The sequence below is a fragment of the Pocillopora verrucosa genome, chromosome 6 (assembly GCF_036669915.1).
Source record: "Pocillopora verrucosa isolate sample1 chromosome 6, ASM3666991v2, whole genome shotgun sequence".
Classification (NCBI taxonomy): domain Eukaryota; kingdom Metazoa; phylum Cnidaria; class Anthozoa; order Scleractinia; family Pocilloporidae; genus Pocillopora; species Pocillopora verrucosa.
In genome coordinates, this window is record NC_089317.1 from 19,844,156 (window position 1) to 19,861,659 (window position 17,504).

General features: G+C 37.8%; 1 protein-coding gene across 1 annotated transcript in view; it reads left to right on the plus strand.

The window, feature by feature from the left end:
• The first annotated feature begins 4,740 nt into the window (after positions 1–4,740).
• The window catches only part of LOC131792493 (sortilin-related receptor), a 48,018-nt gene continuing 35,254 nt past the window's right edge, over positions 4,741–17,504 (plus strand). The window contains exons 1-12 of the mRNA XM_059109876.2: positions 4,741–4,966; positions 5,456–5,611; positions 6,617–6,684; positions 6,774–6,832; positions 9,247–9,365; positions 11,099–11,188; positions 13,727–13,890; positions 13,997–14,195; positions 14,719–14,827; positions 15,474–15,547; positions 16,375–16,466; positions 16,931–17,109. Of these exons, the coding sequence (XP_058965859.2) occupies positions 5,501–5,611; positions 6,617–6,684; positions 6,774–6,832; positions 9,247–9,365; positions 11,099–11,188; positions 13,727–13,890; positions 13,997–14,195; positions 14,719–14,827; positions 15,474–15,547; positions 16,375–16,466; positions 16,931–17,109 (1,264 nt within the window). The 5' untranslated portion in view covers positions 4,741–4,966; positions 5,456–5,500. The remainder of the gene's footprint in view (positions 4,967–5,455; positions 5,612–6,616; positions 6,685–6,773; positions 6,833–9,246; positions 9,366–11,098; positions 11,189–13,726; positions 13,891–13,996; positions 14,196–14,718; positions 14,828–15,473; positions 15,548–16,374; positions 16,467–16,930; positions 17,110–17,504) is intronic.

Consider the following 17,504-nt stretch of genomic DNA (forward strand, 5'->3'; position numbering starts at 1 on the left):
GTCTCACTGCATAAATAGATACAAGCCCGTTCATACGCATGGACGGGCAGCGATAAAGGCCGTTTCAAGTAAGGCGCAGAAAAATTTGTGACTGTTGATAGGAGTACTTGCTGGGTGATACTGAAAAAGAACTCTCATTCAAACAGAATATCTATTGAATATACGCGCTGAGAATTTCAGTTAACTAGCGTCAAATCACCCGTACCCAAAGATATATTAAAAATATTTCGATGCGCTTACAGGCCCCCTATTAAACCAGCTTTAGTTTGAACTGGGCCGGCCTGTTTAAATGTTTCCAATAGATATTAGAACGAATACATCAAACTTTTGGGACCACCTGCTATAGCAGGCCTCGGTCGTACGTGCTGATTTGTCAACTCAAACACTCGCGCTTTTCTAGAAGGGACCTTAGAACCTAGGCCCTAAGCAAAGGAATCTTATTTGCTATGGTTTTAAAAGTCATATAGGCCCCATTACTTTTTAGTAGTCCTGGTAAGGTCTCTAACTGATTCACTGAATCAATTTTGGTGCTGAGTGAAGCCAAAAATGGGACGCCAGGATAAATAGGAAATCAGCTGTGTTTCCGTGCTCACAAGTTTGTTAGTGTCTAACCATGTTCTGGTTGTTGCCAATGGCAAAACTGGACCCGGAAAACTGTCTGTTGGAAAAGGCACGGCCACCAATCATAACTTGCTTTACCAAAAATAAAGACTTTGTTTTGCATTGTCATCGTAACAGGCGCGATGCCGCTGAGGGCAAAAGAATGAACGTATATGATCACGTGAGGTTGACCGTTTCGTACCCAGTACTCAGTCTCATTCTCACCGAAACATGGGAAGCGGGTCTGTGTTGGGAAATTTTCGGACTTTTGCTGTTCTCCATGGCCTTCAGAATGTGGGGGAATTTCGGATAAGGCGGCTGAAGAAAACCTAGAAACAAAGACATTTGTTCGTACAAAGAAAAGCCAAACCGCTGGCCTGAGCTCTGTCGAAAAAAGTTGTTGAAGATTGAATCCGAAGAAACCACCTCGGTTCAGTGCTGAAACAAAGAGGAACCTGAAATTCTTGCGACGAGTTCGTCGATCGGTGGATTCCCGACATTGAATCCCGACGATCACGTGGAGTAAGAATTTTTGTTAAAAAAGGTTCATTCTTTAAAATAATTGTCGAAAACTAATGTGTTGGCGGAGTTAGAGAGACTTTCCCAAGCGTTCGGGACAGAACGCGATTTGTCAAAGCAATATAATTATTAAAAAAACTATGATGTCATCGGCTGCATGCAAACACCCTTTAAAGTTACTTATCCAGATAGTTACATTTCTAACAAAAGGATTAGTGCTCATGTTTAACTTATGGGGCATTTTAAAAATGGCATATATGAGTCAATGATCGTCGTCGAGGTTTTTGCACTGTCTGCTAGCTTTGACATAAAGTACAGTGTGGTTCATAACCAAAAAACAAATTTTAATGCGAACTCTCCTGACCCTTCACTGATCAAAAATTGGAGGCGATATTTGTCGGAGCAGAGAATGTTGGGGACCTTGAAGATCTTAAATTTTATTGTCAGGTAGTTCTGAACGGTTGTGATTATTAATATTTCTCCACTGTTGTACAGACTCGTTCAGCTTAGAGTTATTTCTGGCGATAATAATGTTGCAGTGTTGATCAAGTATGTGAATTTCTTGTGAGTTTCGCACCGAAGCCGTTTTTTAGCGGCCAATTGTCCAAAAGGGAAAAAAATATCAGAGCACTCCGGCACATATTTTGGGTTGTATTAACTTTTACATGTGACAGTTTTTGGCAGGGAATTGCATACGATGTATGTGGCTAGTCTTTTCGGTTGGGGATTTCAATACTTTTAATTAAAGACGGTTTTGATTTTGAAACGTGCACAAAAATTGATGGTTTAATGATCACATATGCTTGGTGGTAGAAAATGTTTTCAAATCGCACTTGTTTGGTAATTACAACCTAAACGTTTTCCAGTGCCAGTGATCCACATGTTTGTTTTAAGTTTGTTTCAGACCACACAGCAATAAAACTGGTTAAAGTCTGTGATGTCACTCTCCCCTTGAATATCATACTCTTTTGTCAGTCTTCTAAGCTTTTGATGATGCTGTTGTTCATAGAGGAACCATTTTAAACATTTAGGATGCTCAAATACGTAAAGCTTCATTCAAGCACAGTTTTTTAGGTTGCTGTTAGGAATATGCTTTGTTACCTTTTGGTGTCTATGCTCTGGTTTGAGGGCACAACCCTTGTGTGAGTAGGGGCAATAAACACTGGTGAACCAGTTTAGGGTTTCACAAGATCCAATGCACATCTTGTGTGTTCTTTTAACTGGAAAGTCTGGATCTTATTAGTTTCAGTCTCTGACTTACACTTGGGTGGTGCAATATGCTCAGGAAAGGTTTGGCACCAATTTCAAGTTCTTCTATTACAAAAGAAATGTTATTCTAGGTATGTGTGTGTTTGGTTATCTGATATCTTGAACTATCACCATACTGTATGTAATTTCAGATTTTAAAGGATTAGGCTTCAGGGAAGCTTATCAAGACTCCAACCATGTCAAAGTTTTTTTACATTTTATCTCCAAAATTCTAGAGCATATTTTGTGCCCCTATAGGGAGCCAAAGAAATTATTACATAATGTTTTGAAAGAATTTCTTGATTTAATCAGTAATGTTGTGTCTCACCGCATTTCTTTATCAGCTGCACTTCGGTTTCTATTGTTGGCTGAACGTTACGTGTAGAGTTGAAGAATTCTATGCAGTACATGTATGTTTGACAATCAGCTATCTTTTGAAACAAATCTAATGAAACAGTTACAAAAGTTAAGTGTCATGGCTCAGCGGAAAAAAACACAGCATTGTCTCCAGTCTTTGTATTATAAACTATATGTTACTGTGCATGTCTCAAAAGAAGAAAGTGATGTTTCAGCTGTATCGTTGTATTTCGATTAAAGCAATTAATTTCCCAAAACGCATTCTGCTTTATAATGTAAAATTTATTTCTGTCAAAATGAAGCTTTCCATGGCATATGTTTTAATCACCTGAAGTTTTGAGGACTTATATTTTCAATCATTTTACTTTCAGTATGATTGTGAAATACTACAAAGTAAACAATCTGTTTTTTAGATTATGTAGAATCTTGTCATACCCCAAGTAGGTTTTACTCAAACTGGATTTTATAAGTATTCTTCTCTTCATTGGAGAGAGTGGCAGCTGGCTTTTCCTAAGAGTTAGAGTCTGGCTAATGTAACATCAAAACAAAAACTAAACAACCAATTCCTTAAAAGCAAAACAGGAGCCTTGGTGTGAAATTAAAACAGAGCAGAAACTGCATGGGAGATCATTGAGTGCCTAGCAATGTTTATTTAAATGTGAGAGAAAAGAATTTACAAAAGAAATGTAACTTGATAATTAATTAGAAGGAGTCATGCAGGGTTGGTAACACATTAGCTGGGATAAAAACCGCTCTCTCTAGAGATGAGATAGGAAACAGAGTGCAAGCAAAGTGGAATTTTGTGAAGGGTTGATGAACATTACATTGGGTAACGATTTACTAAATTCTTAAAAAAAAGACAGGACTTTTAAATGGCAAAAGTTTTAATATTTCAGAATGGAGTTTATTGTGTTGAGGTCAGTTTCTCTCGTGCATTTTTAACATGGTTGAATTGCCAAAAGTGTTGAATAGTCTGAGTATGAATTTTATGGTAATTGTAAAAAAGATTAAATTTCTTTGGAACCATTTGTCTAATGTGGTTGAATATATTTGAGGTGAAAAGGCTGTAATTTAAACATTATTCAATTTAACTTACACTACTTTTATATTTTCCTTTGTTCCAGAAACATTACTTTACAGTCCTTAACCCTTTAACTCCCAGAAGTGACTAACATGTAACTTCTCCCTATAATATCTATACATTATCCAGCAAACAGGTAATGAGAATACCAAACTTATCAAGTTGAAGTTGGTGTCTTGATCCAACACCAATTTCTTGTAACTGATAACAAGGAAATGTGTAATAGTAAGAGGGGAGAATTAACAATCAGATCTTGGGAGTGAAATGATTAATTAAAGAAAAAATACTGAACAAGCTACATGTAATTTGGAATTATTTTAACTTGGAAACCTTTTTAAAATAAAAGATTTGGACTTCTCAAGCAAGGACTCAGATTGTTTTTTTTTGTAAGTGGCTGCTGACGGTAGAACAATTGTGCAGCAATGAGCATGTAGTTTGTCTTGCAAATAATAAAATCTTAACAAACAACAGCATAGCAGTAGCAGACTGTTGGTAATCAGCTTTTATTGAAGTACTTCATTTAATCCATTGAATCCCAAGATCTGATCAAGAGGGGGGCATTGGGGTAGCAGCTAGAGGGGGGAGTTGAAAATCAGATCTTGGTAGTTTAAGGGTTAACCTTGTAACTTCCAGATGTGATTAACATGTTAATTCTCCCTTTTATAATTCGTGCATTGTCTGGCAAACAAGTCGTAAGAATACTGGGTACTCAAACTTATCGGCAGAAGTTTTATCTTGATCTAACACTGAATTCTTGAAACCAATGTTTGAAACAATAACATAGAAATGTGTAGCTGCTAAAGGGGAGAAATAGCAATCAGATCTTGGAAGTAAAAGGGTTAAAACTTTGTCTTTAAAGAAACCTTGGATACTTTGTTATATACTCTTATTTTTATGGACCACTGACATATATTTTTTTTTTATTAACAGTTTAGGTTTAATGACAGTCATTACCATGCCTACGTGCATTGGGCTGGAGATCACAGGGATACCATCGTAGTGTTAATGCGGGATCCTATCCCTACATTGCGGAGCAACAGTCATGTGTGGATATCTCGGAACTATGGTCAAAGCTTTGTGAATCGTACTGGCTCGTTTAGGACTTCAAATGGATTTGCACGCATTGACATGTTTTATACTTCTCCTTTGGATAATACAAGAGTAAGTGAAGGGTGGGACATTCACTTGGTTTGAGGAAATTTATCAAATTGGCCATTTTTGTTACTGCATGTATTACTAGGTGTGGCAGAGAGGTTTTGTGTAGCCCTGTGGTGATATTAACAGTGGACATCTGAGACATTGCTTTTTTTGTCCACTGTTTTCAGGTGGAGTTAAAGTTTATTGGTTGAAATTTTTAAGAGTAGATACTGTAAAACAGGGAGAATCTGGAGGAAATCCCTTGGCAAAGATAAGAATAAAGAGCAAACTCATCTCAATCTTGATAGCTGTGTTCAATTTGTGATCTATTATTATTGTGCCAGATGTGGCCTATAAAACCTTCTACAGTGGTGGTGGAGTCACATTTTCTTGTCTGTACAGAGCTAAGTTTCATCAGAGTTACTGATGAAGATACTGTACTAAGTAACTTGTGTCATCTACTGATTGGATCAGATAGTGTGATTTATGTGAAATTTTATTTTTTCCTTTCAGTATCTCTTTGTTGACAGACAGCACAAGATGATTTACAGCACATAGATGAGTTGTCAGACTGTTATAAACAGCAGTGTTGGATTTGTTGCAGATGAAATCACCTTCCACTCAACCATTAAAGATGTTGTTGTAGCTTATGATGCATCAGCCAAAAAGGTATGTTTTCTGCACCCATAATACCTTAATATTCATCATCCATGTTCTCCATACTCTTCTTATACATTTCTTGCTGTACAGACAAGGAGAATTCATTTGACAATCAAAGCGGCTTATGTTAATGATTATTTCTTTTAAGGAGTAATTAGATGCTGGTTACTCCAAGGGTTGAAAAGGTTGAAATTTAATGGTTTAACCCCTGAGAGTGACTGGCTTGGGATTTTTCCTGACAGTCTCACCCTTGGATCAAAACTAATTACCAATTTAAGAAGCTCCTACAGTTGTCAAACAAATACTCTTTGTCAGTGCCACTGGTATTTTAAAGCAAACAGTGTGGAGAATATAAATGCTGATGTTAGGGTGCAAAGAGTGAACCAATGCTTTATAGTTATGCAGCAGAATCACTGGGAAGGTTTCAACTAATGCTCAGAAGTGTACTATGCACCCTTTGAAAGCTTGCGACCAGTATAATATATAAAAAACATCAACATGAGGAACTACTAACAGTATCAAGGAGATATAAGAGAACTGACTCAAAACTGAAAACATAAAACATGTATCAACTGCCAAATTTTTGAAGTACTGATACTCTTAGACAGATCCTCGGTGGAAACTCTTAGAGCACAGCCTACTGTGGTGTTACTAGTTTTACAATCCAGGTGTATTCCAGAAAAAAGTTGAAAAATTGCAATGGTGCTTGGATTGGAGGGGTGGAAACGTTGTTACTTCAGTTCTTTGCATGACAAATTTTGGAAATCCATCAAATATTCACAAAGTTGTGAAACTTTATGTTAAGTGGTGCTCTTTGGGGTGAAATGGTTAAAGCACAGTACAATTTATGTTACTTTTAATGTACACCTTACAATATTTGTAAAAGTTGGTTAGAGATGAGCAGTACCAGGGCAGAGAGGTACTTGTATAAGGTACAGTACTTGTAGAGCAAGGGATATAAGATAGGTCAATATTTGAAAACTTGACTGACAAGATACTCCTCTTATTTCACAGCTGTACTATTCTGCTGATTTTGGGTTCTCTTGGAACTTGAAAGATGAGAATGTTGTAACATACTTTTGGTAAGTCTGTTTTGTCTTGTGATGTTTTTTCTTATACTTTATGTAGCCTTTAACCATGCATAATATTTTTGTATGATCTTTCACAATAGGGGCATTCTTCCATGGGACAATCCCAACACCTTATATATTGAGCGGGAAGAGTACGCAGGTACAGCTATATGCTTATTTATAAAATAATCTGAGTAATGCATGCATTTTGAGTGGTTCTTGCCTATGATCTATGAGATGTACAGTACCACTCAAAAGTAGGTTGACAGGTCCTCAAAAATTGATCCTTGCTCCTTAATTCTCAATCCTCGATTCTTGAACTACTGTGAGGATGGAAGCTTGAGTAAAGTTTCAAGATGTTCAAGTTGAGTATCAAGACCCTCAAAACTCAGTACTTTTTTCAGTATTTTTGGTATTTTTTTTAGTAGTCAGCAAGGGAATAAAGTCAAGGCTGTGCTCTAGCGGCGCCCGGTCGCCTCAGGCGACTAACATTTGGTCTCGGGCGACTGAAAAAGAAAAGCGGTCGCCTGTCCGGGCGCATAGATTTCGGATTGTGTGAAAACCCGAAACGAAACCAGCAAATGTATAGAAATGGTACGGAACGGAACAAAAAGAAACTCCATTGTGCTCCCCGGCTCCCGTTAGCCCGAAAAGCAAAAGCGCTGAAAGCGCAGTGCAATCAATAGCCTGTGTGATCTGTACATTTAGGTTAAATATTAAGTTAGGTCATGGGTCTTGTTTCGCTTCAGTGGTCTCTCTTCCGGTTTATTAATATAGTACATGACCCAGGTTTCTTGTCCATTGAACGACGCGATAAAGCGAGCAACTGATTGTAACTAACATTTTATAATTTTACTTGCTAATTTGATGACATTTGCAGAACTAAAAAATATTTGGCAGGACAACAACAAGAATTGTTCACGCTCAAAGTTGTCACTGTGTGTTATGTAATATTGTTTCACATGATTTAGCACGAAAAATTATTTACTTGCCCGTGAGAAACTGCACGATTTTGCACAAGCATGTGTTGAAGATCTAATTTTTCTATTGAAGTGGTTGATGCTTATATTTAATTTTTGTGTTTCAACAGTTTCAATAATGGAGCGCGTGATTGATAAAACGAAACCGTTCTTTATGCAAATTTGTGTTTATTTAATTAGCTTCGTCCGTGGCATGCAAGATGTTTATCAGCACCATATTTGGCGACTCGCTCGCAATTGTAATCATTCGATCAAAATTTGACGAAAATGAAACTTTAATATAAGAACCCTTTTGTTTCGAAACCTATTTTAGTGGTCTTCAAAGAAATTTTCTTAGCGGTTTTAACATGTATGTGGTTAATTTATAACAGGATTTCATTATATCACAAGTTCGCCAAAATAGAGTACGTGACTGCGTAAATATAGTTAAACTTGTCTATTGTCAGTAAATACGTAAGCAGGCAAGAATAATTATCACTGAGATACTGCCTATCCCAGAAGACAACAGTAAAATGCTAAATTCAATAATTATTATTTTCATGGTTAATTATTAACTGATTCCACTATAAAATGGATTATTAATTAATTAATCAATTAATTATTATTCGGGCAACCAACCTGGAAGGCTGGGCGACCTACTTGTCATGGTTAGGTGCCCGAAGGGCACCCTGAAAATTTTCCTAGAGCACAGCCTTGAAAGTGCAGTATGTAGTGGGCTGGAAACAAGTGATTGCATAAAGCAAACAAGCAACTATTCCTCTGGCACCTATTCCCCTTGTTTTTTGTAATTTTCTTCATAATTTTATGCGATCTTTTTGAGTAAATTTGAAAATACATGTTTGCAATAGGATAAAATTTATTTCAGATCAAGACAGTTTTTTTTTACTGTCTTTTTACATAAGCCTTTGACCCATAAGAGTGACTAATATCTAATTTCTCTTTACAAAGGTCATGATAATTAAGGAAATGATCACCAACTAAAAGAAGCTTTTAACCCTTAACTCCCAAGATCTAATTGTTAATTCTCCCTTCTAGCTGCTACACATTTCTTTGTACGTTTGTTATAAGGATTTGATGTTAGATCAAGATATAAACTTTTACCTGATAAGTTTGAGTCTTCTCATTACCTGTTTGTTGGATAATGTATGGATATTATAGGGAGAAGCTACATGTCAATCACTTCTGGAAGTTAAAGGGTTAATAGTTAAACAAGTCTTCCTCGTCAGAACCTTAGGAAATACATGGAGAATAGTACGAAGGATATGCATACCTGTGCTGATGTTAGGGTGTAAAGGGTTAAATTGCAGTGCAAATATATGAATTCACTTGGATGTTTATTTGGACCCAATTCATTGACCAGCTCCTAGTTGGCTTGTTAGCTCAATTGGTAGAGCGCTGCACCAGTATCGCAGAGGTCATGAGTTCAAATCCTGTACGGGCCTGAATTTTTTCAGGTCCTATTTACAACTACTCGTTTCAGTAGTGTTCTTAGCTGCGAGGATCTCTTAATTTCATCCCTCCACCGCAGTGCAAATATATGAATTTTCATATATCTAAAATCATCGGGTTAAATTTTGTTTCCTCCAATTTTCAGGTGGCTATTCCAATGTGGTTAAAACTGACTATTTTTCCCACTTCTCGGCACTGTTGATAACACATGTTGAGGACTTTGAAGTTATTGATAACTACATGTTTGCCACACAAGTTAACACAGTAAGTATTCTTACCCAGTTTGAATGTACAGTTGTAGTACAGTGGTTAATTTAAATGGGTCAACTAATGTGCATTAACAACACAGACTGAGATATTGGTGTTTGTTTGCCAGTCATTGGAAACGAATGTTTCTACAATCTCTGCAAACATCAGGTTCAGGGTGTGATATGGTGTGTTTCCATGTCAGTGTATACTGTAGCTTTTTGATTAATGTAGGGTGTTGAGGAGACAAGAAGACACCTGAAAAACACCCCCTGATAAGTTGCACAGAAGCACTCTCTTATGACAATCAAACACGTGTAGAGCTGATGAGTGAAACAGTGAGGCAGTTTCTTTTCAGCCAGGAGAGAAATGGCTTTCACAAAACTTCCTCTGTAGTCACAAATATGAGCTATTATTTGCTGCACTCTATAAAATTATTTTCCAAACAAAAAGCTGTGAGTATAGCTGCCATTAATCTATTTGACAAATTTTCTCCCATTTGATCGTAAAAGATACTTGGAAGCAACAAACAACTGCACTCAAAGGTTTACCAGCCATAATTTATTTGGTGCAGAGTGGTATACTCTGGTGAAATGATGTGGCTGTTTTTTTCATCACCAAAAAAATGGCATCAACAAAAAAGTGGCTTCACAAAAATGTTCTTGCTGATGCAAATATGAGTTGATATTTGCCGCACTGTATATCCTCCAAATGACAATCCATGAGTGTAACTATCTTTAATCCAATCAAAGATGCTTATTCCATTTGATCATAAAAAATATGTTGAAGTTGGCATATGACAATTACACTTGAAGCTTTCCTGTCATTATTTCTTTCATAAGAACCAACACCTGAAATATCAGGCTTTTCCAAAAGCCAGTTGGCAACATGACCAGTACATCCTTTCCTGAAACCACTGTAGAAATTGTTTCTTTTGGTTCCAATTTTACTGCACAAGACATATTAAACTCTGAAAGACACTTAAGTGCTTCCTCAAGAGGGGATTTGAAACTAATAACTTCACAATCTCAGTTTCCCATCATTCTCTTTGAATGATGCCCAAATGACACATTTGGCTTGTGATTGACAGCTGGAGCTTAACCACATCAATCAGGAACTCTGTCGGGTGAACCGAGTTTTGCAAAATAGCAATGACTTTGGGCAGGTGTAATCTTCACTCCCTGACCCACACCCCTCTCCTACTTTTTACTGTTGACCACCCCCTTGGTACAAATCTCTTTCTCTCTTCAGCCTTCCGCTGCCATAAAAATCAAAGATGACGGCTATAATTTTCATTAAGAAAATTCTAAGCAATTGCTCACCAAAATTACACCTGCTCTGCAGGCTACCCTGATTCTGACCATACAATGCTGTAAGTGTTTATTGTTTGCAGCCACATATGCTGTCAGTTCTAATTTGTAACCTTCTCCTCATTTTCAGTCCCATCAAAACTTAGGGAACATGATTCCTGTATGTGCTTCAAGTCAACCATTAATTTTTAAATGTTATATAACTGTAGTTATCATTTTTCACAGTACAGTCAATTTTTTTACGTTATAATTATTCCTAGAACACACTGTAAGCGCATGTATTTTGGAGTGAGTTTTGTTCATTTCCTCTGGAAGCACAGTGTTTAAAGTTGTCTTTGCGAGAGTTTCAAAATTTTTGCAGATTTTATCCGTGAGCAGGGAGAACTTCGTGTATTTTTTAGATCTCTGGGTGAAAAGCTGCACTTTCCTTTTTCTTTCTAGTCCTCAGGGCGTCGTGTCCTTACCCTGATGGTATCTGTGAATCGAAGTGATTTCTATCCAGCTGAAATTCCCTCAGATGCTCCATCTCAGGTTTGAATCTTACAAATACTCTTTGATTGTTGTTACAGGACTGGTTAGTGATATTTCTTGTCTCTCAGTTAGTTCATGTACGTGTACAATGACTGTTCAATTTTGCTGGCTGTGATAAGTCTAAGACCCCCTCGATTTAAAAAAAAAACTTTTTCATTTGAAATCTCCCCCCTCTGTTTATTCCTTTAACTCCCTTGAGTGACCAAGACAGAATTTCTCCTTACAATATCAATACAATATCAATACAATATCAACCACATAAGTGATAAGAATAAAGGAAGATATCAATTTGGGGATAATTAGTTGATCCAGTACTTAATTCTCTGAACTAACACTATATGAATTGTAAGGTTGACAGTATGGTCATGTTACTGTGCTGAATTGAAGTGAACTTAAGGATTGCTCTCTCTGACCCTGAAAATACAGTGTAGATTGTTACATGTTTATGTAGTTATGGGAAAATATTGTTTGCCAGCACTGAACTCAGTGACCAATATTGATCCAAAAACACTTGTGACCTCTCTCGGAAAAACGTACACTAACGGCTTTCCTTTAAACGGGTGAAACGCACGGCTACCGAACGGGTAACAAACGGGTAACTCACCCGTTTGAACGGATGCTATCGAACGGCTGAACGGGTTTTTAAGTATTCCGAACGGCTTGCGTAAATTTTCGAACGAGTTACCCAAACGTCTGAACGGCTTGTCAAAATTTTCGAACGGGTTACCCAAACGACTGAACGGCTTGTCAAAATTTTCGGACGGGTTACCCAAACAACTGAACGGCTTGTCAAAATTATCGAGCGGACCACGCAAATGACTGAACGGCTTGTCAAAATTTTCAAACGGGTTGACATAGACGGATGAACGGGTTTATGATTAATTTCGAAAGGCTCATGAAAAACGCTCGCCATAAAGGCCGAACGGGTAGGTTATCCCTCCGAACGAATGCACACATCCGGTCCGATTCAGGTTTTGTTGAAACCTCACGTTTTAGTGTACGTTTTTCCGTGAAAGGTCACTCTTGGTTCAGTACCCCATCTCAACCCTCCTTCATATTACATTTTCTGGATTGAGTGGCTCACAGCCATTTTGATTTTGTCCAGGGCAAGTAGCAGGACTCTACATATATTTATAATAAAAGTTCGGATATAGACGTACCGTCATTGGTTGAAAGAGCATAGAACATAGAGCATAGAGAGTATAGAGCATAGAACTGAGCTAAAGTTGTCACACCATCTGCCAAATTGTACTATGTCCGACCTTTTCCGGGACTTCTTTCGAGCTTTTCTTTCGTTAATTGACAGTGAAATTTCGGAACAAGCGAGCAAAGGTTTGCAAAAATGCCAGGTGCATAAGTTAGGTTACTGTAACGTGAGCAGAGACAAATCCTCAAAGATAAAACAAAATAGACAGTCCGAGTTTTAACGGTTTTCACGCTCAGTTGGATTGCATGTTTACGTACGGTAATAAAAATCAAACATAGCCAACACTTGTATAGTATATGAAGTTTCATTTCCAAAAACAAAACAGGAAGGATGAAAAATATAACCTGGCATAACTGTTAAAATTCATACTAATCATGACGGTGTCGGAGCGACTGCGATCATGCTGAGGTCTATCGCGACTCGCTCATCATGGCGATCTACGGTCATCGCAATGGAGCAAGCCTCAGGAACTAAATAGACTACCCTTCGAGTGGAAAAATAGAAGCTAATTCTGATTACCTTTCCGATGCGTTGAGTGGAAGGCCTCATTAGTCACCGCAGCCGAGTTTTACGTCGCTGTCATTCCGAGCGATTTTCATGTCCTAGTGAATTCGGCTGTTGTTCATTCCTATTGCACTCGGCCTGAACAGTTTGTTTTCTACTTGTCATGTGAAATAACTCGCGTATTTTTGTGAGCTACGACTGGGCCGAATTTCACTGAACATTTCACCTTCAGATTCTGTATTAGAAACTGCAAGAGTGTTAAATTCGACATTCCGAACTATTTTGTAAACTATTGCAGAGTATGAACTTTGATGGTTTGACATTTTTGACAGCTTTAGTCTTGTACAGCCAATCAGATTATTTGAACCACTCTAACAGGGATTATGACTAGCTTATTGTAGCGTGCTTTATGAGAGTATAGAGCATGCTGACGACACTGTTGTTCGCTTTGGAAATTAAATTTGTTTTGAAAATTGAAAGTAATTCTTGGGGAATTTAACGGATTCTTTATTATAAAACTAATAGATGAGCCTTGACTGTGTTCTGTTCTGTTGTAAAGCACTTAGGAAGCGGCTAGAGCACTCAAGGGTTAGAAGCTAACTCCTACTCAAGAAGTAGGCAGAAACACTCGATTACGTCTCGTGTTTCCCCCTACACTTCTTTCGTACTCTAGCCGCTTCAGCCGATAACAGATATCCCATTACAGCCAACTGTTCGATAACAACTGTACAGAATGATCAGTGAAAAATAAAGCAGCTAATGTGTCAATCACATTTGAGGAAATTGTTATGGTTATGATTAATATAGTTCTTGTATGTACTTACCAGGATTTCTATGTTGTCGATGCGTCTGAAAATCAAGTTTTCCTAGCAGTCACTCACGATCGCAGAACTACTCATCTCTACATTTCGGGCACTTCTGGCCGTAAGTACAGCTTGTCTTTGGAAAGGGTGCTGTATTTCTCTCCAAACACCACCACGGCTTGGCTGAGGTAAGACATTGTTTTTGGTTTCTACAATGATTTCATAAAGATGTTGCAAGACTCTCCTGTCATGAAGCTCACCCAATTCGTTCTGAATGATTTGTTCCTGCATCAGGCACTACATAGATTTCTCGTTTGTTGACCTTCACAAAGTGCAAGGCTTGAGAGGGGTGTATATTGCAAGTCAACTCACTGTTGGTGCAGTGGGTACTCGGCGTATCATGACCAAGATAACATTTGACAAGGGTGGAATGTGGCAGCCAGTTAGTGCTCCTAAATATGACAACCTTGATAAACCTTTGAATTGCAGTCTGGTGAGTCCTTGTTAGTCCTTAAGATGAAATGTGACAAGAATGTCACATGTCTCCTGTTTAAAATAGATATTGTTATACAGCATGCATATTGTACATGTAATTTCTCTAGTAAGCTTTCCTATCTAGTAGAACTTCAAGTCAGTCTCTCTCTCTCTCTCTCTCTCTCTCTCTCTCTCTCTCTCTCTCTCTCTCTCTCTCTCACAACTCCCCTTTTTCAATAGACTTTCCATCTTTTCACTCCCCAGATGAAAGTTCTTTGAGTATTACTTGTAGTTGAGTTGTTGTTTACTAGGGCTTGGTATTGTTGAAGTATCAAATATACTGGCATCTGAAAGCCTTTGCCAGTTCCCATGTTAAATGTTGTCTTAACCAAAGAGAGGCGTACACATACTCAGGGCTCCAAGCTGGAACTGTTTTTGGTTGCCTTCATTTGGCAGTTTTGGACATTAATAGGCCATGCACATGTATGGGGTATATTTCTGGTTGGAAGGTGTTATCATTATACTTTTTATCTCTTTCCCAGCCAAATTGTTCTTTGCACTTGTCGCAAAAGTTCGGCCAGTACTACCCCTACACCCGCTACTCTCCTATGAAGTCATGGACTGCAGCCCCAGGCATCATAATGGCAACAGGTACATTGAAGTGCAGTTTTTTTGATTTTTCTCAATTTCGCATTATGTGAATACTCCTCCATTCCTCTTTTTTCTCTTTCACCTCGTCTTCTTTCTTTAACCACTTGCTGTATCTGCAAGTTTTAAAATACATTTACATTGACCCTTCAATTCCCAAAAGTGATTCACATGAAACTTCTCCCTATAATATCCCTACAGTATCCAGCAGGTAATGAGAATATTCAAACTTCTCTGATAGCAGCTGCTATCTTGATTTAGCAACAAATTCTCATATCTAATTTACAAGGGAATGTGTAGCAGCTAGAGGAGAGAATTAACAATCAGATCTTGGGAGTTAAAGGGAACCATCATCGTTGTCCTTGTATTTTTTCCCCTCATTTTGCATATACAATACTTCCACCATCCCCTTCTTCTGTAAACTTCCACCTCCTTTTTGCTCCCATTGTAAAGTTATCATAAAAATAATAATGATAACTTTATTTTCCGAACCGGCTCACGTCAGCCTGTCCAGCCCTACACACGCCGCTTTCACTGTGGTTTTGTATGAGCTTACGCGGGTCATATGATAATATTCTCTATTCCGTCTTACTTTGACTTTCAATATACTCAGGTTACTAACATCAATGCCCATATTGTAAATTTTCAGGTACTTATGGCAAAAACTTGAGACTGAACAGTGACATCTTCCTGTCAACAGATGCAGGCTTGAACTGGCACATGGTAACCAATTGCATTTGTATAATAAGCTGCATCACGTACACACTCTGATTGGTTCTTTCTTATGAGCTTGTAAGAGGGCAGAGTCATAGATACGTCCCTATTAACAATTTTCAGTTTCTTTATTATATGAAACAATTCAATTTCATGTTGCCGCGAGTCTGTACAGCAAGAAATCACAGAGGATGTCAAAATGTGACAAGAACAGCAGTGACACACTCAATCTACCTGTGTTACCGAACAGACGTACACCATCATAGAATATATTAAATCTAAATGTGTCATTGTAGAAGTCTAATTTGCTGAGTTTACTAATATTATGGTAATTCTAGCAGCCTAACGGAACTGAAGACATCATCACTTAAACCAATTCAGTCTCAAAGAAAATACAAGGAAGGGCGGCACATACAACCTGCTTATCACCCAATCATGATTTTTTTTTGTGCTTTTGATTGGTTGATATGATGGCATAAGATTTCATCACCAATCACGCATTGCTGTCGAAGAAAACCTATCCAATCCTATATACATACACTTTTAACATTCCATTGAAACCTGCTTTGAAATATTTGCGAAATACAAGTTTGTGGTACAAGTTGTGTGTAAGATATCTCAATACAAAGATGATCTCGCTCTGTGGTCACTTCTGTGATTTTAAATGGCTAGACTGGCATTTTAAAAATTTTCTGGTCTTTCTGTTTAAGCTACATATACTTTTTTTTTTTTTTAATTTTCTTTTAAGTGTGTTTTGACGACGCTAGTACTAGCGGCACTAACGCTACCAGCAAGGGAGGATTCTAGGGTATTGAGCTTACTTTTTATTTTCTCAGATTCTGAAACGTCCCTTTTGGTGGTACAACCTTGGCGATCATGGTGGAATTTTCATCGCGGTTCAGAGAAGTAGACTGACAAACTTGATTTAGTAAGTAAAGAACAAATTAATTCTGATCAGATAGAATTAACTGAGACAGCATAATAAACTCAAGCTTGTAAGAAATGTATTCTGAAATAGCTTTTGAGAAGGTTTATCTTAAAACTAGCAATATTAAACTCTAACTTTGCTATAGTTTGCAGAGTAGGTATAATTTTGACGAACGAAAATTAGTGCTGCCATCTTTGATTTTTTACAGCAGTGGATGGCTGGGGTTAGAAATATTTCGTACCAAGGGGGTTAGCGACGTTCAAGAGAAACGAGAGGGGAGGGGGTGGGGTAATAGAATTGTCGTCTTTTTTTCACTGTCCACTATTAGTGTAACTCCACACCAAACATGGCCAGCCGGATAAACGATTGTGAGCTTGTAACGCTAACTCGTCTTAATAAGACGCCTGCACTACAGGCTTTCTTTCCGAAGAAGAAGTCATTGTTTTTTTTCTTTTTATCTTTAGTTATAGCTGGAATGAGGGGGAGACCTGGTTGACTTACAGGTTCTTAAACAGTACCAGGATGAGAGTGTATGGTCTCCTGACAGAGCCCGGTGAACAGAGTGCTGAGTTTACACTCTACGGGTCATATCCTGGGTATCACAGATGGGTTGTTGTTCAAATTAATTTGAGAAAGGCACTCGGTAAGTCATTTATGTATTACTAGTCATAAGCTATTTCAAAATTTTCCCAAGATAGCCCCATAGCGTTTAAGCCTGATTATGACACCGCGCCAGGGTTTTCATGGAGAATTTTTTTTGTTTTCTGCCATCATGGTTACTGAAAGTTACCAAAATGTAAAATTTAAGGGTAGGGCTGTTGTTTCCTGTCACAAAATATTTACATCAAGGTTTTCGTTCTGAAGCTAAAATGCGACGAAAGAAGGTGCTTACTTGCGGTTAATAGACTTTGCTTTTAATTTTTCCAACTATTCCAATTTGCTTGGGTGAAATCTTCCACGATTTTTCACAATAAGTGACATTTGTCCTGCCGATTATTCTAGGATCGAAAAAATTAGGGGTTAGAAAGGGAGTTTCTT